The following is a 27,419-nucleotide window of genomic DNA, read 5'->3' on the forward strand; positions in this document are numbered from 1 at the left end:
TTTAGTGTCAGCAGGTCAAAACAGTGGGGCTCCTGCATGATGGGCCTGTGGTTGGAAATATCTGTGTCTCCAGGGAAGCCATAAGTGGGTCAGTGCATTTCCTTCTGTTCCAACTCGTCACACCCCGAGGCTGGGGTCCATACTCTCAGGCATCACTGGCCAGGCCTCCCTTCTCTGCTGCAGAGGCACGAACAGGACCGAGGAGCAGGTTCTTTGTCTCTGGTTGTTCAGAGCTGTACACTTCATTTTATTTTTCCAATCTTCAGTTTTGCAAATTTGAGTAGATGTGACATGATGTTACAAAACCTCTGAGGAAAAATCGGCTGAAATCCAGCAAAGAGCAGAGGCCAAAGATTTTGAAATTACCGATAAATAATGGCTCGGCACACGTCACATTTTGGTTTAAGATGAAATACTGTTACAGTACAAAGATGTCCTCTTTTTACACTGTTGGTAATTAGCTTTAGATTTACAATGTAGCCATGTGTGCTCTTGTCTTTGCAAGCAGAAAAAGAATCATTCTGCTACATTTGATCTGTTCTGTGCTTTGATGCCCACTTCCCCTCTAGCTGTAGGTAATACAATCCACTGTGTTACTATAATCTCAGTCAAAGAGAACAGAAACATACTGGACTTTATTAATGGACCAAAGAGGGAATCTTATGCTTTACAGCTCAACGCGGTGAGTTTATGGAAGATTTCATCAAGCAGATGTACCTGATATCAGAGTGGATTTGACTAAAATAACTGAAAAAGAAAGAAAGAAAAAATGATCTCGGCAGATTTAACTGACAAAAACACGATCATTATTTTCCCTTTTCAAAGTACACAAATGATCGTTGTAGGACTGAAGACTGAGCTCTCCCAGCTCTGCTCCGTCTGGCTGAAGCGGGTCCTCGTCTCGTCGGCAGCGGTGCAGGGCCACCCTGGTGTTGTGAAATAGCCGGGTTATAAGAGGTGTGTGTCATCGGCCTGATTCACAACACCAGCTGCGGCACACACACCTGAGAGGCAGATCTTCGGGTGACGGAGCTCTTAAAAACACGCACGAGCATTTTCCTGAGAGACTGCACCGCCCAATACAGTCTAACGCGGCCCTGACGACGTAAGCAGGAAAAACATAAGGAGGCGATAAAACAACAAATGCAAAGGCGAGACAAAAAGACGCCCGAGCACAACAGCGTGGACCTCCTTTACCGTTCAGCTCAGCTGTGTTTGTGACCACGAGTGATTCCGACTCGTCTGCAGTTATGTGGAGCAGCAGAGACAGAATGAGCCTCCATCTGTGTTCTCTCAGGCCAGACTGAAGGACACAGAGTGTGGGCCACAAACAGAGGAGATGGAGGGCCAGTTTTTCTAGCAAACCTCAAGCGATGTCTGGTTGTGCTGCTGAATGTTCGACAGGGGCTCCAGGAGGGGCTCGGTCTGAGTTCAGGTAGCTTATAAAGGCAGGAGTGGTTAAGATGCTGTTCTAAATGCTGGCCGGAGCGCGGCCGGGCGATTACGGTGCGCATACCACAGAAGCCCTTACAAAAGATTTGAAGGAACTTTGCATACAAACGTATCACAAAGTTAAACAACGTCCACATTTTTAGTTAAAGATTAGTTTTTGGTTTCTTTACTAATAAAATATTTTAAGACTACCTCCTTTGAGAATACGCACAAGGAACGAGCATCACGAGGACGCACTCGTTCTGCAGCGTGCGGTAAAATGTCTCCTTTTGTTCCACTGATTTCCCCTCTGATGGAAACAGAAATGTCCCCCCCAAGTCCGATAGCTGAGCTTGAGCCAACCAACCATCTGCCAGGGGACAGGACGCTCCACAGCCTGTGGAAACGGCACGGCTATGGCCTGCGACACTCGGGACTGCGTAAGGCTGAGAGGAACGGTCTTGTTTTGTTTCCCAGGGAGACGATTCAATTAGATTTCACCTGATTTATTCCCTCAGGGGGGACATGGAGCATTTCGAGTCTGTTGGGTAAAAAACAAAAGTGTTTGCACCTTCTGTTTTAGACGAGTTCACTCTCAGGATGTGTTCTCCAGTATTTCCTTTGTGCAAGTTAATATAGGTGCGTGATGACTAAGCCTGCATGTAACGGCTCCCGTATTAAACACATAATATTGTCACAACTTTGACAGTAGCACTGAAATAAAATGAAGCAAATGAGGAAAAAAGGAAGAAAATGTAACGAAACATAAAATGTTTCAAAATAAAAAAGACGAACGAAAAGCAAACTTTTTATTCTAAATCATCACAGATACAAATATGAAACAAAACAATGGAAATAACAAAAACAGACTGACAGGATTCCAGATGAGCAAAAAAACCAACGTATGGCTCAACATGGCGATGAACGCCGCGGCTTTTACACAACAAGATGACAGGTGAGCGTGTGAATGAGCCGGTCTTCAAAAGCCCAGAGGTTTCTGCTCATCGTGTGTGTGTGTGTGCGTCTCAGTTCATCAGTAACTCCATCTGCACCAGTCTCGCGTTGGTGTCCCCGGCCATGTTATAGGGAATCATGCCAGCGAAGGTGATCAAGGCTCTGGCCTGACCGCGCAGTTGCTGTTCAGAGAAGAGATGGCGTGTTAACATAACGCATCAGTGAGACAGAATATTTAACAACCAGCGAGCTGGGCATAGACTAGCCGGCTCGACACAACCTAAAATCCTTCTGTAGACACCAGCTGCAGTCAGCAAGCTTCTGGGTCACCAGGCTTTCTATGTGTGATGTAAGTAGAAGTGAAAAGGTAGAATCCAGAGGAGCGACGGAGACGTACTGACAAGAGACGAACGAGAAACTGCCAAAAATGTCACATGAATATATTCAGTTTGCCACTAAATGTGCTCGTATCAGCTCAAATATTTGAAGTAAATGGATCTTTGTATAAAAACAGAATGCGTTAGGTTCAGATCTACCTATAAACACACGTCTTTAGCGCTGTGCTCATTTCCTCACCGTGTCTCTGTCCTCCATAGTCCTCTGTGGCCGTCCCGGTGTGCCGGCTGGCGCCCCCTTCAGGCGTTTGTACTGCGTGTAGAGGATGTTCATGGTGGCCAACAGCACCTCAGACAGGTTGTGACGCACCTGGAGGAACAAAACGACATTTAAATAAAGAGAAAGCAGAGAAGTGGAGTCCATATAAAGACTGCGTATCGGTTTTGTGTCTGGTGTCCAGAACCGAGTCGACACCTCATCGCTGAAGTTCCTGAAAGCCGCCACTCTCTCCTCCACGCTGTCCTGACTGAGCGGAAGAAGCTTTAAGCGCTCCATCACCTGACAGAGAGAGGCAGCGTTAATGTGACGAGGCCGCGTGCGTCTCCCTTCATGTCTGTTTGTTCATTTTCAGAGTTGCACTCACATCATACGCTCTGTCGACGTGCCCTGCGTGGTACTCGTCGAAGAACGTCATCAGGTCTAAGAGCAGGTAGAAGGTACTATCGACCGACTTGTCTCCTGCTACGCCCTGAGAGCGATACCTGCAGAGGGAAAATAAAAGGTTACGGAGGTGCGTGTGTAGATTTTGACCAGCGCACGGCGTGTCCGTGTCCTTACCTCTCGGCGATGGCCACGGCGGTGTTTTTTAGCCTCTCCTTGTTGGACTGAGGCGCGCTGACCTGGGCGATGACGGGACTCAGGAGCCGATTCATCAGCTCCAGCACCTTGTCTGAGTTCTACGCAGAGACACACGTAAAGTGAACGAATCCCAAAGCGACAGCTCTGCAGAGATACTGCGCAGTGCACGGTCTGCTCACCTTGGCCAGCTCGTACAGTTTGACCGCCTCCTCAAACAGACCTTTGTTCTCGGCCTCCAGAGCCACTTTACTGATGATAGCTCTGGTGTCCCCAGCAAACTTATCTATGACTCCAGGCTAGAAAGGAGAGGAAGGGAGACGGGCGTGAGGCTGAGAGCGGTGCAGTTCTGACAGTAACAATGTGCCTTCTGTTCTATTGTGTTACTCAAACAAAATAAAACCCGTCCTTAAAGTCTGACTGTCCATCAAAATAAGTCGATGCATATTTTTAAGTAAGCCGTTAATACAGAAGCTGCACGTCTAACGATGCGCCGTGACGCATTTAACATTGTCAGTCGTGAGTGGGACGCCCCGTGACAGCAGAACCGAGCGCTGCTGAACGGGGCGTGTTGAGACATGCGGGACACGTGCCAAAGGACCCCCCCAGGGACAGGGAAGACAAATTCAAAGCAAGACGAGGAAGACATGGGCAGACAGTAGGTGAGGGAGGCAGGTTATAGAAATAACCATCGACGAGATGACAGTGAGCCGAGACGTCGGAGACGTGTCCATCGTCCTACCTTCCTACTGCCGTCCTTCTCCAATCTGCCCAAAAGCATGTCGAACTAAAAGAGGACAAAGTAAAAATCACCACATGACAATAAATACATGAATCCAACATCGTCAAAGTTCACATGTAAACTTGTTTTCCAGGAGAGATCTGTTATTAAAACCAGACAGAGCAACACATTGTTCTGAATCTAAAATTCCCTCCATGCTCCTCACACCTGTTTTTATTACAAACATTTGTCAAACGTTGCTTTAGCATATTCTATTTTTCATATTCTTTAAGTATTTTTTAAACAGATGAGCTGTTTCAGAGCCATTCCTATTTAACGGGTACAACACCGGGAATCATGCAGGTCTCATCTGCCCCGCGAGAAGCACAGTGAACCAGCTCTAAGATGTTCAACATCAGCTCATCTGTCACCAGTGCAAAGCTTCTGTGCTAACGTTCGATCTCAGAGTAAAACGGCCGCCCACCTCTCGACTCTCAATGACAAGTTCGCTGACACAGCGCATGAACATGTTCTCGCCCTGGTTGTCTTTTTCATTGCTGCAAAAAAGAAGAAACATGAATCTAAACTTGGAGCTGTACAACATATCGTGTGTGTGGTGCAGGGCGAGAAAATGTGTTTACCGCAGGAAGTAGAAATACTGCAGCGCTTCTCGTGGATCCGTGGACTCAAACTTGCGAGTGTAGAGCATGAGCAGGCGGATAAAATTGAGCCGACGCACCATGGGAGGGTCACCGGGCTCCTGGCTCACTGCGGGGAGGATGTGATCAGTGAGATCGACAGGAAATAGAATATGCATGTGCATTACCCTACAAAATAAAGGTGATACTCACGTAGCTGAGCGCTTTGACCGGTGGACTTCAGCAGCAGCCGTAGCTCATACAGGACCAACGCCACGTGCACGGCGTGACTCCTGAGTCGCTCGACTCGAAACAGGAAAGCCACCGCCGCCTCAAACTGAGCCGTCAGGAACAACACCTGGAAATACAGGAAGGGCTGCTGGCTCGCAGAAAAATGGGACTCGCCTGCAGAGAAGAGGCGGAATAAAGACGGAAGGTGGGAAAATCAAGCGTCTGTGACCAAAACCTGCAAACAAGTTCAGGAGGAAACGGGTCGCGCTGCTCACATCCACATGAACATAGTAAACGAGCGTTTCCGTTCACTCTGCGGAGATGGATGGAAGTCACCTGTGTGGGTGTTTCACCGTCTCAGACAGAAACTCTGCGCTTCACAGAGCTGTGCACATGGCCACGTCCGGTTTTTTTAAACATGGGAGGAGAAATTTAAAGACGTTTTTTGAGTGCAGGTACTTAGTCATCAAGTTTACTTTTTAATTATAATTCCTAATCCTCTTGTTGGCTGAAAGTTTGAGGAGGAGAGCAGGGTGGACCATGTCAGCCATTTTACAGCCTTATCGCAGACTCCCAGCGTTTTAGTTCAAAACGGGAGAGCGAGGGAGAGAGGAGGAGAGAGAGGGGGGAGATGAAGGGAATAAAAAGGACAAAGGGGGAGAGATAGGAGTGTGGGTGTGAGAGGGGGGAGAGGGGGAGGGCGCTGCAAACAAGAAAAGAGAAAGAAGAAATGCACAGCAAAGAATGTGAAAGGACAAAAATCAGTGGGACGGCGATAATAGAGGACGGGGCTGCAGGAAAGCAGACGAGCCCGGCACCGGCAGCGTGTGAGAGAAATGAAGACGGGTTTTGGGCTTCGTGTCCTGCTGTGAAGCAAGATGGAGGACAACGAGGAACGCTGTGCCAGACAACCGAGGGAGGCGAGCGGCAGAGAGAGAGAAAGCAGAACGAGGCTCCGGGCTGTGCTTCCCACCGAGCAGCGAGGGCGGGAAAATGGGAGATGGACAGAGAGAGGGAGAGTGAGAGAGAGCTCCGAGTCTTATCTGAACAGAGCAGGATCAGCCTGGAGAAGGCAACACCCAAGGGAGAAAGCTGTGCTTTTGTCCGTCTGTGGGAGGGAAGGCCTCCTCGCGCCCTTGCACTTGTGTCCCGGACATGTTGAAGTCTTACTTTAAATCGATTCTGGATGAAGAATCAAAGCGTGTCTGCTGGTGCCTGTTCACAGGCGTGAGCGGCTGACCCACAGCTCTCTTTAAGGCTGCTCTCAGCTTTCTGGTGTGCAGCTCCGTGCTCAACACCACGAATGCCCCAAAATGTGCCCCCAGTCTCTCGCTGTAATATTAATTATGGTGAGACATAAACTCGGCCCAGTTTGTTTCGGGCACTCTTAACGGCGTTTGACCCATTTTCCTCTCCCTGCTTTAAGCTGAGGAGCTTTGCTGACAGTGTTTGATAAAGCCTGTGGAGATGGGGTGGTAGGTGTTGGTTAATTTGATGCAGGTAGCTGTAGCACTTCCAAAGCAGGAAAGTCTCATCATCATGAGCACAAAGATGAACGACTGCTGCTATTTCCACATTTCCAGGTTACAGAAAAGAAATCAATTCACAAACAGACTCGTGAACTTTTGTTCCTGCCGACTATGACGAAGCTCTGAGTCACACTTGGCTCGTCGTCCATGGCAACAGCTGCTGAGGCTTATGGGGAGGGTAGTACTTCGAGCTGTTGGTACAGCAAAGAGAAGCGAGAATATTCATGTGCAGGAAACAGTTGAAATATTCATCGAGCGATTAGTTACACAGGAAAATGAATCACTTCTCTTTAACGATCACTGATGTTACTGATGAAAACTTCACATATGTAGCATTTAACATCTATATGATGTTTTAAAGATTGTGAATCTGACATCATATAAGAACACAACGAGACGCTGACAACAATAATCACCTGATGAAGCAAATCCTGAAGCGTGCTGTGATTCGTCACCAGCACACACATTACAGGTTGTGCACCTCGACTCTGTGCACAGAGGTGCTCGCACCATCGCTAATACGGCTGTTTGAACATTTTAACGGCTTAAACCAAACCAGCACTCAAGGAAACTCATTTTGATGTAGTTACATGTAGATGTAGTCCCTCAAATTTAACATAAGATTTTGTTTCTCAGACGACTCGCTCCTTACGAGGGACCGATCGTCCGTATGCACGCCGTCACCCTGCGTTCTACGTGTCTGCACAAACATAGATGCAGTCTCACAACAGCACGAGAGGCAAAGAGCAAACAGTAGCCCAAATAAAATCTGCATCCCGGGAGGAGCAAACAGCTCGGCCGTGCAAGCCTGTGCTTGTCCTCTGTGCTCGGGCAAAGAGATAATGGAAAAAGAGGAAGGTGGAGAGGCAATGTGATGCACCGCAATTCTCAGGAAACTAAAGTTCATATATTTGTAGTTATTTCGAGAGCTGAAGGAGAATTTCAGTCCCCTACCATAGTCTTCCAGCAGCTGTTTCTGTAGCTGTGGCAGGGTGAGTCTGTCCTGAGGAGAGCTGCTGCCGTCATCATCGAAACACACCTGGTTCAGCTGTGGGGACACAACGCGACGCACATTACGCAAGGGAGCAGCACAGCCCCGAGATATCAAACTGGGACGATGATCTCTAACCGACCAGGATCAGGAAATCGTGCCTTTAACCCAAAAACAGCAAACCAGGGGAACGGTACCTTAAGCCAGAGGTAGTCCTCAGTCTTGTCTGCTATCTCGCCGTGGTTGTCATTGATGTCGCATTTCCCAATCATGCAGTAGACAGCTCTCTTGTATGGATCGGCACAGTTTCTCAGCACTCTGCGGTAGTGCAAGCGAAGCTTGTTCTCTGAAGTCGGGGAAAGTCTAAAGAGGAAAACCAGATAAAACGGGAAGCGCGATAAGACTGGTTTGACCTTCAGGACTTCTCTGTGTGCAGAGGATGAGAATGAGCTGAGCGGAGCTCACCGTCTGTCAGGACTGTTCATGTACTCCTGAAACCAGGTCTTGAAATCTCCCAGCTGATGTTGCATTCTGTTCACCACCTGCATGGCTGCATGCAGGTCGCCACAGCGCAGGCAGTAGTAGATCACAGCCCACACCGGGTGGCCTTCTATCTCGCCGTCCTGTTGTGCAAATTGAACAGAGTGGTCGTATTATTTATTTATTTTGCAGCCACTGCTTAATTCTTCAGACGGTCGGAGCTTCGCACTGCAGATGTGACCTGTCAGCCACACAGACTCATCGAGAATCAGTGAAGCAACGGTGGGAGATTAAACCATTTGCACCTATCAGTCGCTGGCTTTTAGAGCACAGGTGTGCATGACCAACTGCATGAATGCCAAAGAAAAGATAAACTCTTAGATATAAATGACATTTCTGATCAGCCCATCAGATTATTCTGATTAGGGACTCGTGCACCAAGCCTGGGTCACCCTGCACAGACAGTATTACTGCAACAGTGAGGAAAGCAAATGAGTGTGGTAAAGGTTATTCAGGTAACGACTGGAGTGGAAATAATAAAAATGCAATCCAATGCAATTTTTACAAAAGTGATGAGGCCTGTAGGAAAGTGAAATAAAGTTGCGTGTTGCAGGCTTTCTTTATTAGCCAAACATTTAAACAGTGTATACACGTGTGGTACCTGCATGCCAGGCAGAGGCCCTGGTAGCTTGATGTTGAGGAAGCTGCGCACTAGTTGGTATGTTCCAGGCACCCCTCCTAGTTGGGCCTGATGGAGGTTCCCAAAGACAGTCACCATGGTGTAGTTTTTATAACTGGGAAAGACAGAATTCATATTTATGGTTCATTCTAGCTTAATTTCAGCAAACTGTAGATCCATGCATGTATCCACAAAAACAGGACCGGCTACCTGTTCTCAAGGAAAGCAAGTGCCTGGCGCACAAAGGCCATTTGCATTTCAACACTAGTGCGACTCTTCAGAGTGTCTTTGGCTGGAACCAACAACACGTCTGTCATCTGCTTCACCATCAGCCACAACTCTGACACGTTCTGGAGGAACGAGAGAGAAAGAAAGGTGCGTTCATACCGAGTAATCTGTTACATCTGTCAGTAACAAGTAACTTCAGGCTGATACATCAGTGAGAGATCAGCGTTCCTACCTTGTCGTCCAGGCTTTCTGCTACTGAAGCACATAAATCTCCCAGATTAGGCTGAATGTGACCGTTCACTATCTTCTCATTGAAAATGTAGATCTGACGGAGAACAAAACGGAGGCAGGTCCACAAACTGTTAAATGCTCGTTTTATAAGGAAATGTCAAAACTTTCATATAAACTTAGCCTCCGGTTAAAAATGAACCTTTTTTTACGACCATCGAGTGAAATGGTTCACAATAAAAAACAGCACGAAAAGTATCAAAATGTTGACGAGGTCGTCAAAGAGGATCACGAAAATCAGACAAACGACGCCGCACGCAATGTGTCGACACATGGTCGAAGTAATAAAATGTGGTGCAGCGAGTGGAAGCGACAGAAGGTCATCCTGGATGATGCTGGGTGGAGCGCTGGGGCGGGGACACGCGCCCCCTCTGCAGAACAATTAATCCATATGTTTGATCTGCAGCTTCCAGGCTTTGCTGTAACCCCGTTTCAACCAAACGATCGGCCGACAGCTTCATGTCTTTAACAGAACACAGCTAGAGATGATGATTATTATTATTGCTACCAAGCTCTGCGGCGCTGTTTGTATTAAAACACACTCTGCTGATGTCCTCCTTTTCCCCTTCATTAGATCCCATGTAATCAATACACGTTTATTCTTCTTCTATGCATTTATTACATAAGAAAAAGCAATAAATAACAGGCATTATTAGGCATTAGCACAACACATTTTAGTGCCACTAAAATGTATTTCCCTTATAGTAACATTTGCATTCAGATTTTGCAGCGTTAACCTGATATAAAAATGCTTCAGTAACAATAACCTGCTGTGCAAAATGCCACAATATGAATGCACTGAAAGGTAATTTGCATAAAACAGGAATGTTGATGTGCTGTGTGCATTTACCTGAAATTTTCACACCAAAATAATTGGACTATCGGGGACCCACCTGGCGTCCGTAGGCCACCTCCACGCTGTCCAGCGCACTTCTTCCTGGAGCGGTCACCTCACTCACAAAGCTGGGCTGTAATGGACCGCAGGTCAGGTGGTAAGCAAAGACAGAAGTAGATCAGTGGCGTGCTGCTGAGACGTTTGTGTCTAAACAGGAGAACTTTTGCTGCTCATTACTTTGCATGTTGAGAGTCTGAGACAGGAGGACGTCCTGTCCCGACTCTGTGATTACTGCCCGCCTGCTCGACACACGCTGGGACACAATCCCACACAATAAGATCAAAGTCTTGTTTTTGTTTCTTGCTCAGGGTGATGATAAAAATAGTGTTTCTGAGTCTGAGATGAAAACGCTAGCTTGTTTGTTTTAGTTGAGCAGGTAGACAGGTAGTGTGTGGCGTCACAGACATGCTCTTTGAAGCAGACATATTCAGTCCAAGAAGTTTAACTGTGTTACAAAAATGATGCTATCTGTAAGACCTAATAAAGCGGGAACGATGCGGCACTTGACAGTTCTGATCTCCACACAGCAATGTTTCCTTCATACTCAAACGAGGTCACGATTAATAAATCCACCATGTTGTTGACACACCTGCACGTTAACTGAGACACAACCTCTGAATTTATTGTTCATAACTACAAATGACAGATTCATGAACGCATTAAAAATGACACAAACATGGACCGACTCGCTGCTGCAAAATTCATTTACAATGTGCAGGTGCCACCATGAGCACCTATACGGCTCCCTGTCCCGTACCTCCACGTCTTGACTGAAGTCCAGAGCGTCTTCTCCTGCTCCCAGCAGCGTGTGCAGCACTCTCTGCTTCACCTGCTCCCACTGAACCAGCATCGACTCCCGATGGTACTCTTCAGCCAGCAGGAACGTCTGAACAAACGGCGATGGGAAGCAAGCCTCCAGTCATATTCGAGCGTGCAGACTGAGACAGTTTAACCTTTAATATCGTTTTGGTGCTGCTGGTTTGAGATCTCAGTGCTTTTGTGGGAAAAACACAGTTCACTGGGATCAAGCTGTGTTACAGATGCTAAACAGGGGATTGTCCTTAACATGGTCATCTCTGCCCCAAGCACCAGGTACTCAAACCCTCCCGTTTGTGAGTGGTAGCAAATCACAAATAAGTTGGCTTAAAGTCAAGATGACCTTAAAGTTGAAGGAGCTAAAACAATGCATTTGCCAGGCAGGATGAGCGGAGGGGTCTGCACTGAGCTCCATCATACAAAAAATAAGAAGCGCTAGAAACGAGCAAAATAATTTGTCCTTGTAGTACAAGTACGTTAATCCACATCCACGAGGTAAGACGAACATCGCACACACTAAACTGGATTTAACAGCAGACCCCTGTGAAGACGAGTCCACCAGGACTCGGTGGCGTCTATTTTAACCCTCCACAGAGACTTCAAAGTGAGATAATGGGAACTCGAGATAATTGAATCTCCAGCTTAGGGAGATGCAAATCTAGACTAAAGCCACCATTTACTGGGTTAACTTGGTCAAAGCTTTAAACAATTTAAAAACAGCATTAAGTCTAAAAAGATATTAAAATTGTATTTAAATCGTAAGTATAAACGTTCCTGGTCAGCAACACATCGCAGTAATTTAACAATTTAAAAAAGCAGTTTCATGTTATACATGTATTACGTTCTGTTATCGGCTTTTTCCTGCCCAAATACCTTTTTGGTTTTAGAAACACACAGCATGCAGCAGCTCCAGTGGTTACTGTAACATGCCTGCCTGCCCTGCTCTTCATGTTGATGTCAAAACTAAAGCTACGAGATAAAAATCTGCAGGAACATCTAACACCCGCGTTCTTTTTAATCTTCAGTGCATTTGTTTTTCCCCACCCTTGCACATAAGTCCCTTTCCTCTCTCGGGGAGCGGAGACAGATAATGGGAACGGCAGCTAATTAAACGCGGGGCCTATTAGCTCTGCACATCAGGGAAGCCATTTCAGAACCATTCCCCAAAGGTTCACACCAGAAGGACTTTTAGATCACAGCGAGCAGAAATGACTAAAAATGTCGTTTTTAAGTGTTCGGTATTGTGATGTGCTGATGCTACGAGACAGTGAAACGAATGCTTTGGTAAACCTCGGTATATGACAAACAAACACACACGGTGTCTGTGACTGTTGGGACTAATTATGTCATCTTCTTTTTTAATCATCTAAAGAATAAAAAGTATAATCGCACTCGGCCCTGCAGGCCTGCGCTACTCTAACAGTGCCTGTGAACTAGTTTCCTACACTGCAGGACTAAAGACTGCGAGGCCACGAGACTCTGGACAGATACCGACCCTGCGGCGAGACTCCTCGATGGCGGACAGGAGGGCGTTGTCCCTCTCGTTCTTCAGGAAGCCCTGCGGACACACAGACAGATGTGGGGAGAAGAGGAGTCACGGTGATGAACACACTGTGCATCATGTTCCTGTTGGCTTTGGCTTACATTAACACGTTTCTCAATGCAAAGGTGCACTTCTACCATGTGCAGGTAAGTACTGCCGCTAACCTTGAGTTATTCTGCTTTTTTAGGTTTATATAACTGCAAGTCGTGCAGCCCTGCCATAATAGCTTCTTAGACTGGAGGAAGGTTGTTCCCTTTGTCAGATAACAGAATAATCATTTACTGGTGACATTGTCTGACTTTAAATCTGAAGCAAGCAGGATAATTCAGCCTCAAACCCCCAAAAGCAAGCAGTTGATCAGAGACAGCTAGTTTCCAAAGCCAAGGACGGTTTATTCAGCTCTTAAGAAGCTGAATTCGCTCCTGTCCTCTCATGTGCGTCTATGTCCAAATGCTTAGCTCAGTCCAATTTCTACCTCTTCCTTTTACAAGCTCACACACATCACCTCTGCCTGACGCTAAATGGGCAATTTGCATGAACACCTTTCTGAAGAACTGTCAATAACAAAATACCATCAAGTAACTCACAACTAAGGTACAGCAGGCTTACCACAGGTTACCGATCCTAACTGGATCAGTCAAAGAAAGTGATTATTGGATTTTACGTGCTGATTTTTGCTGACCACTCTGTGGGTGAGCCTTTTTACCAGTGAGAATAAAAACAGACACATAAAATGTTCAGTAGGTTTATTATGAAGAAAAAATGAGCCCTATATAATCGTATAGTTGTACTTCCTGTAATACTGCAGCCTTCTTGGACACGCACACAGAACTTTATCTCTTTTGGCTTTTTCACGGTGTGGCGTTGGTTCTGCGATGAGCCCACCGACAGTTTAGCAGACTGACGTCTACGTGCTGCTGCCGTTTACCGTCACCAGGGGGCAGTGTCCCACGCAACCCGCAGACACGAGAGAAGTTATAACAGAAAGAGCAGAGAAATGTTCGCTGCTCTTTTCATGCCGATGTTTGAAAATATTTTCTTTACGCTTTTTCACACTTCTCCCGTTTATGTACGACCTCACTTTTCAACCAATCACAGTTGAACCTGTGTGTGATTTGCGGCCTGTCCACAAAACATGTCTGCGTGGGTTGTATAAGCCTCTTCGTGTAACACAGGCAAACACCTACACGCACCAACAGAACGTGCTACTATAAATCCATGTAGATGCACTCTTAGATAAAGCAAGAAATTTGAAAAAGTTGAAATATTCATTTTCACTATTTAGCTCCGTAGATTTATGACAGTATTTCAACTCTGTTGGCTCTTTGGGTCTAAACATTAGGAAAATGTCTTTTCAAGAGTAAGTTACAGCTTAGCTAATGCATGATGAAAATGTGCAGAACGCTAAATTTGACTATGAATAGCACAACCTGCCATCACAGACATGTCAGTAACTGATTATCAGTATTTGTATTTCTCCATGTTAATTATTTCTGGGCTTGCAAACACTAAACATCTGACAGTACATGTGGAGCAGTATTGATATCTTTTGGGTTTTATTTCGCTTCAGGCACTCTACAGTCTGTCAAACAACATCTTTATAACTAGCATATTTTCCATCTTGGAAACAGCTGAAACTACTTATATTGTGACATCTTCAAAGCTGCAGAAGAAGAGTTCCCGTCACAAAAGATGATGTCAAGATCCAAAAAAAGTCTATGCAGAGGTCGGTCAGAAAATAGGACAGAAACGTTTCCTGCTGCAGTCGCTGCAGGTGTTTGAGTTTACGTGGAAAATAAACAGTGGCTAATCTGGTTTTGTGCTACAGTTGACTTTTAGAGACGTTGTCGTGTTAAACCGTAATGAATCGCATCTCCTCTAAAACGGGTCAGTACCGCGTCACTGAGTTTAAGGCACAGCATTCATTCAGGTCAGTGTAAAGTGACAGAGAAAGACATCATTTACTTCCTCGTATTACTGTGTGAAAATCTAATTATCTATGACAGACTATCCACTGCAAATTAAAGACTTGAAAAACTGGTGTTTGCACGGCTGACAGCCAAGTTAAAGGTAAACTTAGTGAACACCATTACTCTGGTAATTAAGAAAGAAAAGAAGCGACTCCAACGTAGCCCGTTTATAGCAGCAGCTCATCCCTGCTACCCTTAGCTTCCCTTTCCTGCTCTGTCCCTCTCTCGTTTTTTCCCCGTCTCACTTTCCCAGGAGAGGCTGACAATAGGTCTATATTTAACCACTCAAACCAAAGAAGAGCTCAGGTCAACACTCGCAGGAGAGCTGCACTGGAAAAATGAAGAGAACAGAATGAAACGTTCACAGATCAGAGGCTGATTGCGATGACTCCAAGTGTTCTTGTAAATTGGAGAAAAGGCGATGAGACTGACGATCCTTACAGAAACAGGCAGGGGGCGGGGCTTAAAGCATCTAAAACTACGGCGGTACATTGGGCACCGAGGGGGAACTGCCTCGTCATTTTTCCTTCAGCAGGTGGCAAACATCTGTGACTGATGTCATTATCAGTGCTGCCAACCACTTGCCTATACGTTACTTTTTGTGCCAAGTGTAAATTGATGAGTTAGCCAAAAGCTGAGGCCAACAATCCCATTTATCTGACATGCAAATGATTTCTGTCTTTTTGGCTTTGGTTGATAAATCACTAAATCAAATATGAATATTACAGCAGTTAGATATCTGATAAAAAGGACTGCTGGTAGCTGGATACACTGTTTCCCTCTTCACCACAGGGGGTGGCCAGTTTCACGTAACTGCTCCTTAAAATGTTTGAAGCTTCATCGCAGGCAGGCACAGCATCGCTGTCGCATATAACCTCTTTATAATTTTGATCAGCACTACACCTGGCACGTTGTTCAGACCCAGACACCGGCATTTCGCGCTGACTAATCGCTGCCAATGTTTTAATTCCTCCTCGTATTTGTTCCCAAACGATAAAAATAACCATGAAATAGAGAAACGCATTTAAAAAAGCAACGCTGAAGCGTTTAGAAGTAAGAAAGATGAAAAAACACATTTTAATAAATGTGCTTATCACACTCGATGATGCACTGAGCACTGGGGTATCGGTGTATCAAAGATGCACGTTTCTTTTGCCCCACCCCTGTATTGTGTATCCTCAGAGATCTGCAACCTGCTGTGAACACCCACAGCCTGCTGGCCAGACAGCCCAGAAGCTTCTACAGGAAGAGGAGCACTGCCACCGAAAATTATTTGATCATGGTTGATAAATCAGGAAATACTGATGGGGGTGGGAAGGAAGGTAAAGGCGAGGACAAGTCGGCCTTCAAATATAAATACAAATGATCCAAGTTCCATTCTTTGTCTCCAAATTCATCGACAGTATGGAGATAATGTGAAAGCTCGGTGCACATTTGACTCTAAAAATATTCTATACGCCAAAATGAAACATGACTAAATTTTAGCATACAGTATAAATGTGATATTTAAAAAGGTTTCTCTTCAAACTTGTACGCATGCTAAATCTCTGTGCTGGCATACAGGCCCCCGTCTCCACTGCTAATGACAGTCACGCCATCTACGCATAAAGGTAATCTTATTTTATACTCATTCAAATCAGAACATCTGAATTTTCACCCTTTTGAGCCAGCTTCATGCTTATGACACTATACGAAAAATATTAAGATACCGAGTCTACGCAGAAACGTGTGATTTCCAGGAATCTAGAGGTTACAGAAGGGCACGTTCAACGAGCTGACGGGGAAAAGCCTCACTGTGGAAGTCATCATGAACCAAAGCAAAAACATTTACCATGACAGAATGAACCGACCACTGCCTGAGTGTGTGTGTGTGTGTGTGTGTGTGTGTGTGTGTGTGTGTGTGTGTGTGTGTGTGAGAGAGAAACCCCACCCTTTCACTCTTTCACTTCCTGTGTGGTGAAATAGAAATAAAGAAAATGAATAACATACATTTATAACATGTAAGTATAAATGATCAGAGTGCCTCACATTCACAAATGACTCAATCATCTCCATCATCATGTATGTCCGCACACACTGTAGCACAGCAGAGAAGACATGACAAAAAGTAAGACGCACAAAGCACATACCCATCAGTGACTGAGTACATGTATATGTGTGTGTATCCGTGTATGTATATGCAATACTCACTCATGAGGAGAGCCTGTCTGCCTGTCTGGCAGACAGACGAGAGGGCAGGATGAGACAAGGAAAAGTAAAAAACTGGTTTTCAGTTCTTTGTCTGAGCCTAGGTACGTGGGCTCTGACAGCCCAGGACATTTGCATCGTCTCTTCGCCTCTCCATCCCACCGTGTCACTGTGCCAGGGCAGCAGCAGCGGCCGCCATGCTGGGGCGTGTTCCCTGTGCCCCGTCGAGCCGGCATGGCGGTCCGCTCGCAGCCTTTTCCCCGTTCAAAGCAGGCCAGTGACTCTGGTGCGTGAGCCGGAGAATCGAGTGAAAGTGCCACATCAAGACTCGCTGGAGGTTGTTTTATTGTCGGAGGGCTGTACCAACTGAGCGCTCAGACACAGGGGGAACCCGCGAGAAAGAACTATGGATTCATATAGAATATCAGTTCCTGCCATCAGCTGACACCCCCCCAAACAGCCATTCTCCATCCTCTGTCTCTCTCTCCATCTCTCACTTCGTCCTAGCATCTCTGACGGCCCTCCCTCAGTCCCACTCATTTTCTTCTTTTTTAATCCATCTATGCATCCTTCTTTTCTTCCCTCCTTCTCTCCTCCCTCCTTCAGCTCAATGCAATTATAGTAATGGATTTTTTCCCCCTCGGTTGATGGCTTCCGACATCCTGTCTCGAAATGAGGCTAATCATGCTCTTAAGGGTCATGTTTAGTTAATGAAGGGTTTGGGAGGCACATGGGGAGAAAGGGGATGGGTTGGTGGGTGCGTGGGGGGTATTCCTATATGCAGTCTGTCTATTATAGTGCACACGTGCACACACAAACAGCTTCAGGCATGTTAATCCATGTACTTCCTGAAGTTTTGTGCACATAGTCTCTCTCTCACACACACACGCACACACACGACTGGATTCATGTGTGCAGGCAAGCAGACAGGGATGCACGCAACCACGTGCAGACAAATCTATGCTACACATTCATTCATAAATACACGGTTCAGACACCGTATACAGCAGCGATCGATAGCGCCTGACACACAGGCATGCAATCTCAGCACACGAGGCTTGTGCACGAGAGACACACACATCGTGTGAAGCTATGTCAGGAGCGTTCGTGTATCTCAGCAGATGCTCTGGGCTTAGCCAACTGCGTCCGCTGAACGCATGCCATCACTGCTGAGGGATATGTGTGTGTTTAAGGGCTGGGGAGGGCAGAAGAACAGGAGAGGAAGAGAAAGGATGTAAATGGGAGAAGGATAAAAAGCAGAAAAATGTGAAAATATGTAATTTAAGAGAGAAAGGGAAAAAATGAAAGCAGAGAAGCACGCAGAAAGAGTGCGATGTACGAAAAAGGAGAAAGAGAGCATTGGCAGAGAAAGATGGAACAGTGAAAAGTGAGACAAGGACAGGGAGACGGAAAAATATTGAAGCCGGTCGCCATTTTTCTACCCGCTCTGCTCTCTGCCTTTCACTTCTACAGTTTCATTTTTCTGCTCTTTTCATGTGATCTCTTCTCTTTCTCTGCTTTGCTTTGATTTTGAATCCTTTCCTGTTAATCCTTTGTAAGCACTGATGGGAACACAGGAAACAAAAACATGTAAGCAGACTGCACTCTGATAAAGACCCTAAACATGAGATGTAAATATATTCACGTTTGGAACAGACTCAGCCTCATCTAACCAACCACATAATCTTACTAAATATGAAGTTGTCCATAGTATGTGCAATCTAAAAACATGCTAATTCCTGCTAGCAGCTCTGACGTCCACGAAGCCCAAAATCTAAGACGAGCTATACGGCCACAACCTATAGGAGCGCTTCAGCATATATACAGGCGCATCATTCACACACCACTGCCCTCTACATGCACGCGTGTGTGAGCCGCAGAGGCATGTACCAGCTCACTCATGCGCAAACACACACATTTACACACACACACACACACACTCATAAAAACACAGCACATTTTCCATTTCCTTTGTGTCCCGTCTATCCTGGAGAACTGCAGCCTCTACTGCCTCGCACCCCTTAAACCAAATTAAACACAATCTGACACACTGAGGTCGGGTTGGTTGAGGAGCGAGGATGCACGAGGCACACGTTACAGGTCCTTGGTTACATTTGGATACATTCTTGGATTTCAGGGTTGCCATGGGTGCACATGCATGTGTGAGTCAGCAACGGTAACGGGGAAAATGTAAAGCGTAGATTTAAATTGAAAGTTAAACTGATGATGAAAAGTTGGCTGATGAATAAACTCATTGACAGACTGCAGATGAAACACAACAATATGTGATTGTAAAAACGGAGACTCTGTCCATGTGCAGCGATAATATCTGGGGTGTTAGTTAAATATAGACAGGCTACATCCTTTGTGTGGTTACAGGAATGCATCTGTACGAACAATAACTTCTGCAAATAGTCTGCTGTGAGACTGTGACAAAGAAAAAGTCTAATATAAAGTGTATCGTGACAGGAAAGGAAGCAACAAGATCAAAGTTTTAGTAACAGTAAACTAAAGCTAAACTTCACTAATTAATATTAATCAAAGCTAATTAAAAAATAACAAAAATGTGCACTGATTTTGGGGATGCTTCCATTTGTGTAACTCCAGCTGTGTAATTATAGAATAAACCATTTATTTCTTTTCAGTAGACATTATTTCCACCTTTCTTTCAAAAGTAACTAAGATTTGAGCGACTACATCAGTGCATTTGAGCATAAATTGCAGGTCAAATGTAGAGTCTGTGTGTTAAGAATACTCTGGAAAGGCTGTTTGCTTTCAGCTGTTCAACAAAGTACATCAAACAGCTTCTTGGTGATGCCTTCTTCATTATCATCGTCATCATGATCAAATAACCTCTCTGCTCCTTTGTGTATACTTGATGATATAAAGTGGCTGAGACTGCCATCAGTTAAATGGAGGGGAAAAAAAGCTGAGCTCAGTTCTTCTTTTCAATGGTTCAAATTTAAACTACATTTCTTCGTTGTTTCCTTATTCTGGCTGAAATTCTGCTTCATTTTTTGGCACACTGTCATGGAGCCAAACACACACAATTAGTCACAATTTGCAATTAAATTCAAACTGTGTGTATGTGACGTTATGATCTTAATTAAAAGAGAATTTCCCATGGGGGAGCAGACAGCTTTCTAAATGACTACTCACCTTGGTCTGGCTAGATTAGCTTAAACTGCTGTAAAGCAACTAAAAAGGCTAAAACATAAATCTTTTTGATGCTGCTAAAGACTAGATTTACCTTTAGTTTGGGGGACGGTAGAGTAGAGCATCACAACATTACGATTTAGGACCAAAGTAAACAACTATTTTTGGCAAAGGCTCACTGCGCCACTAAACAGAGACTTAATGGAGATGGTGAAGACTTTGTTTAAGCTCCATTATGCAGTTAGCCTGGCTGTCCAGAAATCATCCTATATTGTGCTTATAGATTACACATATATATGAAAGACTACTGTGTGCAGTCTATGCATCCAACAATCTGACATCTGGAGTCCAATCCTGACTCAACAAGCTGATCTACGGAGCCGATCTTTTCAATTCTCTGCTGTTCTGGGTTTACCTCACAATGCCTCAGCAGCAGAGCTCCAGAGGAGGAATACAGCTTATTAGTTTAACACTGGTATCAGATAACTACTTGGCATCAGCAGATACCCACAGCAGCATCAGTATCATATGAAAAACTGTACAGTGCACTCCATTAATTTTCCATTTTTGATCATAATTATTTATACTGAATATGCTCAGCGCAGGGCCCATTAGGTAAATGCCAATACAACACTACTATCTCAGCTGACTTTCCATTTATCTGACCAATTCCTGTAATGTGGCTGTTTAAACTGAGCAGCTGTTTGTCTGAAACAGCAGTGGAAAATTTCTCCTGAAATAAAACGTAATGCAATGTCATCTTCTAGACCCAGAAGAGCAATCGCAGGGAGGCAGAGTGCTCGTGTGTGTGTGTGTGTGCGTTCACCCTCACACTGCCAGAAGCTAAGTGCTTTTCCAGTCAGTGAGTGAAACCCACCCTGGCCAGGATACATCTGGCCGACCAATAAGAATAAAGAAGATTTCAATGAAACAGAGAAGAGGCTGGACTGCAACAGTGGAAGAAAAAAAACACAGAGATAAGAAAGGAGGGTGATAGAGTGGTGGCACATGTATGTGGAAACCTGATGGAGAGAACAGATACAGTGGAGAGAAATAAGTAACCAATACAGGAGGATTAAGCAGGGTGGGAATAAGGGACGGAGAGAGCACTCAGGGAGCAAAAAGTCTGGTACTCAACATTAAAAGAATACTGGGCAACTTTGATATTGCACTTTCAGACTTCTAACAGAACCTTTGTTTTACATTTAAACCTTCTGTCTCCAATACCGTCAAAACAGTTCAAGATTCACGTGTACCACAGGAGCAAACGCAGCTTTGAGCCTCCAGCCTAAAACAAAGGACAGAAGCGCACGATAAGCTCACTTTGTTCTACCTCCCTGCACCACAGTTTCTCCATAACTTGCATAATCTTCAGATCTAACCAACTTCTACTAGAGCAGCATGGCCTCTGGCAATCCATCAGACGTCTTCACGCTCAAACCTGCCAAACTACAAGACAGTTTCACACACATAACACAACTACCTCCTCACGCCTGACTAAATGCGACAACATGCCAACCATGTATCCATCACAAATGCTATTAATTCTGTTCAGCTCTACAATCGTGTACACACACTCAGTCACAGCACAACCTCCAGAGCCACATCTATACATTATGTGACATGCACTGCTTTTACATGGGTGAAAGCTTTTTTAATTCAGTGCAACTCCACAGATGTAGTTTAGTGTGACTGATGATACATGTCATCATATAGTAAAGTACAGTCTAATGAATGTGCAGAAAGAAAATATGATCAAAACTCAAAGTTAAAGAGAATAAACAGCACAATGTGACCTTGAAACCAATGAGATTTTCCATGAAAGTCATTTTTCTTGACTGTCCACAAAAACAGAGCCTGTGGGTCACACAGCAAACCCAATTTTCCACTGGAATAATTAACTCGTTGGCTTTGTGTACTTATTTCTGTTATCTCTTAAATCTTTGTTCTCTTCAGCCTCCAGTTATAAATTTCAACATTTTCAGCCTTTAACTAACAAACTTCACACTTGCTCAGTTTTTATCAGGCTTATCTTGTCAGTGGGGACAAAATGCAGACTTATTATCTACAGTTAATTACTTTCAGACCTTAGCCACAAAACAAATTTAATCCTCACTTCTAAATGCAGTGAAATATGCACATGCTTATTAAAAGACTAGGTACTAGTTTCTTACCATCTGTCAATGGAATATTTCTTATTTCACTCCACAAAATACCTCTCAGTGCTCTCAGTAGTAAGCGAGTCTTCCTCTAGTGAACCAGTTCATTTAGGTTAAAAACACTGCATTAGCAGCTAGCTAGCAGCTAGTTTATGGTACCTGTAGGTAGGGCTGCTCGATTATGGCAAAAATGATAATCACAACTATTTTCACTGAAATCGAGATCTCGATTATTTGACGATATTTATTTAACAATAACAATGTGTTGAATAATGACTTTAAAAAATAATATAAAATAATGCAAATACTGATAACAGTGCAAATGTTTGCAGTATAAGAAATAAATGAAAAATGTAAATAGGGCTGAACAATTATGGAAAATAATCTAATTGCGATTTTTTGCCCCAATATTGCGATTGCGATGCGATATGCGATTATTTTTTAAGGTCTTTGTCTTCTGTATTATTAAACAAAGACAAGCAATACATCATATAGTATGGCCAATACTATATTACATTAATTTTAAACTGTTCTTTCCTGGAAGACAGACCTCTGTTATGATGACATGAGGTGATGCATGAATTGATGACTGACATTTTTATTTAACTTCTTCAATCACAACAGTATATTTGAACATACACAATAGTTTATTTTTAGCTTACAAACATCTGAGCATAAAGTGCTGACAAGGAACCCTGGTGTAAACATTAAAATGAAAGTCAGTACAATGTGCAGATTGCAGAAATATACATAAAAAAAATCAGTGGCTTTACCACACTCAGTTTTTCGACATCTGTGAACTACTAGACAGTCATTCAATTAAAAAATAATATTAAATAAATAAAACTAATAAATAAAAAATACACACATCTTACTGATCTCTGCAGTCAGTAACATTACACATAAAGTGCAAACATAATAGCAATTGTATAAACACACACACAAACACGCCTTTAAAATTTAAAGGCGTGAAATTGGACGGCTGCGCTAGTTCTGATTAGCGTCACCGCTGTCTCGGTGGAGTTTAATAAACTCGGCCGTCTGCTTCTTGCTATCTAAAATATAACCAGACACTGGTGTAAATTCTCGACTGTCTCATACTTCTGTTTAATCAGTTTTCTGTTTGACGTTTAGTCAGCTGTGTGAAAACCAAGGAGGAACCCACCCGGGGGATTAATAAAGTTTTATTTTATCTAATCTAATAACTTTAATCTCAGCCAAACCGATTTACTCACGAACAAACAAAACACTGAAAAAAGCCCAACAATAACATTTTTAGGTTGTCTAAGTGACTTATATATTACGTTTAACCCGAGCAGCGAAACTCCGCGGTGATCTGAAAATGATGTGCCGGGAGTTGTGCCGTTCTCGGCCGCATCAGTAACCCTCGAGCTCCCGGCTAGCTGTCGAGCTGGTGGGTAGCAGACGCCTCTGAAAACGTCGAAGCACTTTTGCAAATATGGGATATCTTGATAAACCGAGCAGATATTTGATGTTTACACAACTACTTTCTCGCCTGAAAATATGTTAAAAGTTTATTTTGTGACCCAGAAAGATTAGTATGAGTAATTTTAAAACTTAGTAGCGGCCGCCATTGCTGGAAACTGGAGTTTGGCTGGGCCGCGCTATGAATTCTGGGATATGGTAGTAATTTGGACAGCCTTCGGCGCGTCGCTGTGACGTAATCGGTCTACAAATGCGGCCTCAGGAGGATGCAGCCCATGAATTTGGACATGTCCAGAGTATAATCGCAGCCTTTGCGGTTAGAAAATTGCACTTGATCATGTCGCGATATTATCGCAAATGCGATATATCGTTCAGCCCTAAATGTAAACATCTTGTTTAGTGAGCTTTGCAGTGTTGCTCTGTGGTGCAGCTAACACTGTAGCAAAGTTCTACACACTGTGTCTACTTGATCCACGTCTGACTGACACCCATAATGTTTCCACACCACTGAAGTTTTTTTTACCTCTTTTCAACCAACGGCAGTCACTCTCCTCTCCAAATAACTTCTGCTCAGCTTTCCGAGCTTCCCTCGGGTCCTCTTAATCAGCGGTCCCCAACCCCCGGGCCTCGGACCGGTACCGGTCCGTGAGTCGTTTGGTACCGGGCCGCGAGAGTTGAGGCTCAGGTGTGAAATGTCTGGTTTTCAGGGTTTTTATCGGTTTTCAGCGTTATTTTGTTATCGTTTTTATCGTTTACTCGGTTTTCCTGGGTCTTTTCACGTGTGTTATGAATAAATCTTCTTTTTTTCGGTACCGGTACTAGTTTTATTTTGTTGTATTTATCCGCGACACCTTAAAGGCCGGTCCATGAAAATATTGTCGGGCATAAACCGGTCCGTGGCGCAAAAAAGGTTGGAGACCGCTGCTCTTAATTGTTGTGACACGTGTTCGAAATGCAGAGAGGTGCGCTCGATTTGCCACACGGAGCAGCGCGAGAGTAAAGCACGAGGGAGGGGCTAATAATCGGCTCAGTCATTTTTAATGATCGTTGAAAGCCCAGATCGTAATCGAGATTACAATTCGATTAATTGAGCAGCCCTACCTGTATGTCCGTGTCTTTGACTGGCTCCAGGGGCTCAAACGTGGTGGCAGCGCTGAGACTTTCTAGCCTCTGAGAAATGTGGAAGATGTCTAAACCTCTGGAACCAAGGAGGATGGACCTGAGGTGAAACAGAAAGGTGATGAAGAACTGACTGACAAATAACTGTAGTTGCTCCACGTGACCACTAGAGGTCGCAGAACGCTTTACCACCGTTACAGAAACCACTGATGTGAACTGTTACACATCAGATCAGGTGTCATCACATACATCACAGAGAGAATTTCAATCTAATATCAATGCAGTTTTAAAACTAATAGAGTAAATCCTTTAAATATCACTTAAGCTTATTGATTAAGGAATATCTTCTTTAAATCTTTAACACCAAACATATAGTTTAGAAATGAGTGTGTCTATCATAGAGATTAATGGGAAACAAATGAAAAATGATTTTATACTTTACATTTTATTTACATGAGAATATATTGCAGTAGATTATACTAAATCTGTCTGTTATACTAAGTCTGTTATTGTGAAACGTGTATTATTATTAGTAGGATTCTTACCACTATATATAAAAAGGAACTCTTCCCAGGCTCTTTTTTTCATGTTGATCTTTAAAAATTAGACCTGATGCCTTGTGTGACTGTTTACCACCAATTTAGTTCCCTAATAGCCCGTCCCTTACTTTACTGGTATTGGGATCTAATTACTTTATTTATACAACTTTGTACACATAGATAACCATTCATTTGTTATCAATTACCATTTTTGCCAGTAGCAGTAATATTATGATTAACAGTGGGACATTTTCTGCCTATCTGCACATACTGATGTTCATATTTCATACCGTTCTTGGTTGTATCTTGTTATTTTATAGTTCAGCTTTATTTTGTTGTTCGCTGGTTCACTCTGTGACTACTAAGTGTTTTTGTTTCCACTCTTATAGCACTGTGCAATAACAGAAACCACAAGAATCTCTATCTTATATTTCTTACGCTTTTACGTCTGCAGCATCTTGGGAGGTGCGGGTCAGGGTGCGGGATCGAAGCCTCTCCCCCGCCTGCTGGATCTCCTGAAGGTTCCTTTCGACGTGAGGAAGTTCAGACACTGCTTCGGTCTCAGCAGCCAGCTGCTCTGCCTGCTGCAGGAGCTCCCCAAATCCCTCTGTATCCATGCTGCTATAGAGAAACAAATGAAGATATTTACATGTAATATCATCAGAGGTGAGATGAATAGTGTACAGTGGTTTGGAGAGCTATAATTTTAGGGTGCTCACATCCTTTTGGGGGGAAAAAGGTATAATTGGCCTGGACAATTTTGCATAAATATGTTGCTGTTATTTTAGAAACCTAATCAACACTGTACCTCACCGACTAAAGGTTTTGTATGTATTATTTGTTGTTCATTTTCAATCCTTAGAAGAAGGGACTGGGTTAAAATGTACTGCAATTCCTCAACTGCGTGGATGGAGATTTACACAAATTCAGAAGTAAACGTAAAGTGAGCACGTAAACGTTTCAGACGTAATATAGCTGAGAACTGCCACAACAACAACAAAACACGTTTAGGACTAGGCCTAGTCGATAACATACAAACTGTGAATAACATAAACACCCATGTATATAAGGACATACAGCTGTGAGCTTTCGGACAGTTGACAGCAACACCTGGAGCGCGCGCATGGAGCGCTGTGGTGTTAGCTTAGTTGCTATAAACTCGCTTTAGGAACAGCAACAAAAATGTACAGTTTCAAATGAAACTTAATTCCGGCTGCTGTGAAGTGGCGTGATGTGAATCACGATAAAACATGCTTGAATTCATTTTATTTTATTGTAGTGTTGTCCTTTTGGCTAAGCTTCGTTAGCATGCTAACATGTAGCTACAAGTCAGAATGAATTACACTGTGCAACGTTAGCTAGCATGCTAAGCTGCTATTATTCTTACATATGCTCAGTGTTGCGTTAACTCAAAAAGTTCATTTTGATGACGCGGCTGGAAGCAACTACACTTCATACCTGTTGTGTGAGGTGGGAGAAAATACGGTCCTGTTTATACTCCACGCGTGAATGTATTTACAGTTATCTTCTGTTACTCCGTTTCTTCAGCACGCAAGTACATTATTTGCCCCGACCGGCACTTCTGGAGTCGATAGTGATTGGACAATCCCGCATCCCTCCCGGAAGTTCTTCTTCTTCTCTAGTTTCAAATATTAACGAAGCATATCGTCACCTACTGTCATAATTTATTATCATTATTATTATTATTATTGTTATTATAACACTAAGTAGTAGGATAACTCTTCTAAATATAGGCAGAAACGTGTACAGTATGAAAAGCTGTAGTCGCTTTTAGAAGTATTCTTTGTCAAAAGTTTCAGTATTAAAATGCTTGTTTTGTTACTGTAATGCTTACTTGGGGTGGCTGTGGCTCAGGAGGTAGAGCAGGTCACCTACTAATTTGGAAGGTTGCTTTAGCCTGTGTGAAAAATATCCTTGGGCAAGATACTAACCCCAAGCTGCTTGTATGAATGTGATAGAATTTGTGTAGGAGAAGCATAGAAAAAGAGTGCATGAACAGTGTATGAATGGGTGAATGAGGCAATTTGTGTAAAGTGCTATGAGTACTCAGAAAGGTGCTATATAAGAACCAGTCTATTCATATGGAGTTGAACTACCTCTATGTGGGCATAGAGGCAGGTAGACTTTTGCTCATAGAGTCATGTTGACAAGTTTCAGTCATTTGCTGCAGCAGCAGTCCTTTATCATCTAAAAAAATAACAAGACAC

The 27,419-nt window shown here is 43.9% G+C and overlaps 1 protein-coding gene across 3 annotated transcripts; it reads right to left on the reverse strand.

Moving 5' to 3' along the window:
- Positions 1–604: 604 nt before the first annotated feature.
- Positions 605–26,801, reverse strand: nup93 (nucleoporin 93). 3 transcript variants are annotated; one of them, XM_005935781.3, is made up of 22 exons: positions 26,650–26,801; positions 25,630–25,812; positions 24,635–24,752; positions 12,568–12,630; positions 11,014–11,142; positions 10,255–10,329; positions 9,306–9,398; positions 9,056–9,195; positions 8,828–8,960; positions 8,152–8,309; positions 7,884–8,049; positions 7,650–7,743; positions 5,149–5,340; positions 4,939–5,065; positions 4,782–4,854; positions 4,319–4,363; positions 3,759–3,875; positions 3,559–3,677; positions 3,365–3,482; positions 3,196–3,279; positions 2,962–3,090; positions 605–2,567 (listed from the first exon to the last, which is right to left on the reverse strand). In XM_005935781.3, the coding sequence occupies exons 2-22, from the start codon at positions 25,806–25,808 to the stop codon at positions 2,457–2,459; spliced, it is 2,463 nt and encodes an 820-aa protein (XP_005935843.1). In that variant the 5' UTR covers positions 25,809–25,812; positions 26,650–26,801; the 3' UTR covers positions 605–2,456. The 3 variants fall into 3 exon arrangements, with proteins under 3 accessions (XP_005935843.1, XP_005935844.1, XP_014193432.1); XM_005935782.3 differs by having other exon boundaries at positions 25,630–25,809; positions 26,650–26,792; XM_014337946.2 differs by lacking the exons at positions 24,635–24,752; positions 25,630–25,812; positions 26,650–26,801 and adding an exon at positions 16,776–18,017.
- Between the last annotated feature and the right edge of the window lie 618 nt (positions 26,802–27,419).

This window comes from Haplochromis burtoni, unplaced genomic scaffold, assembly GCF_018398535.1.
Source record: "Haplochromis burtoni strain Fernald_Lab_line unplaced genomic scaffold, NCSU_Asbu1 Contig_201, whole genome shotgun sequence".
Classification (NCBI taxonomy): Eukaryota; Metazoa; Chordata; class Actinopteri; order Cichliformes; family Cichlidae; genus Haplochromis; species Haplochromis burtoni.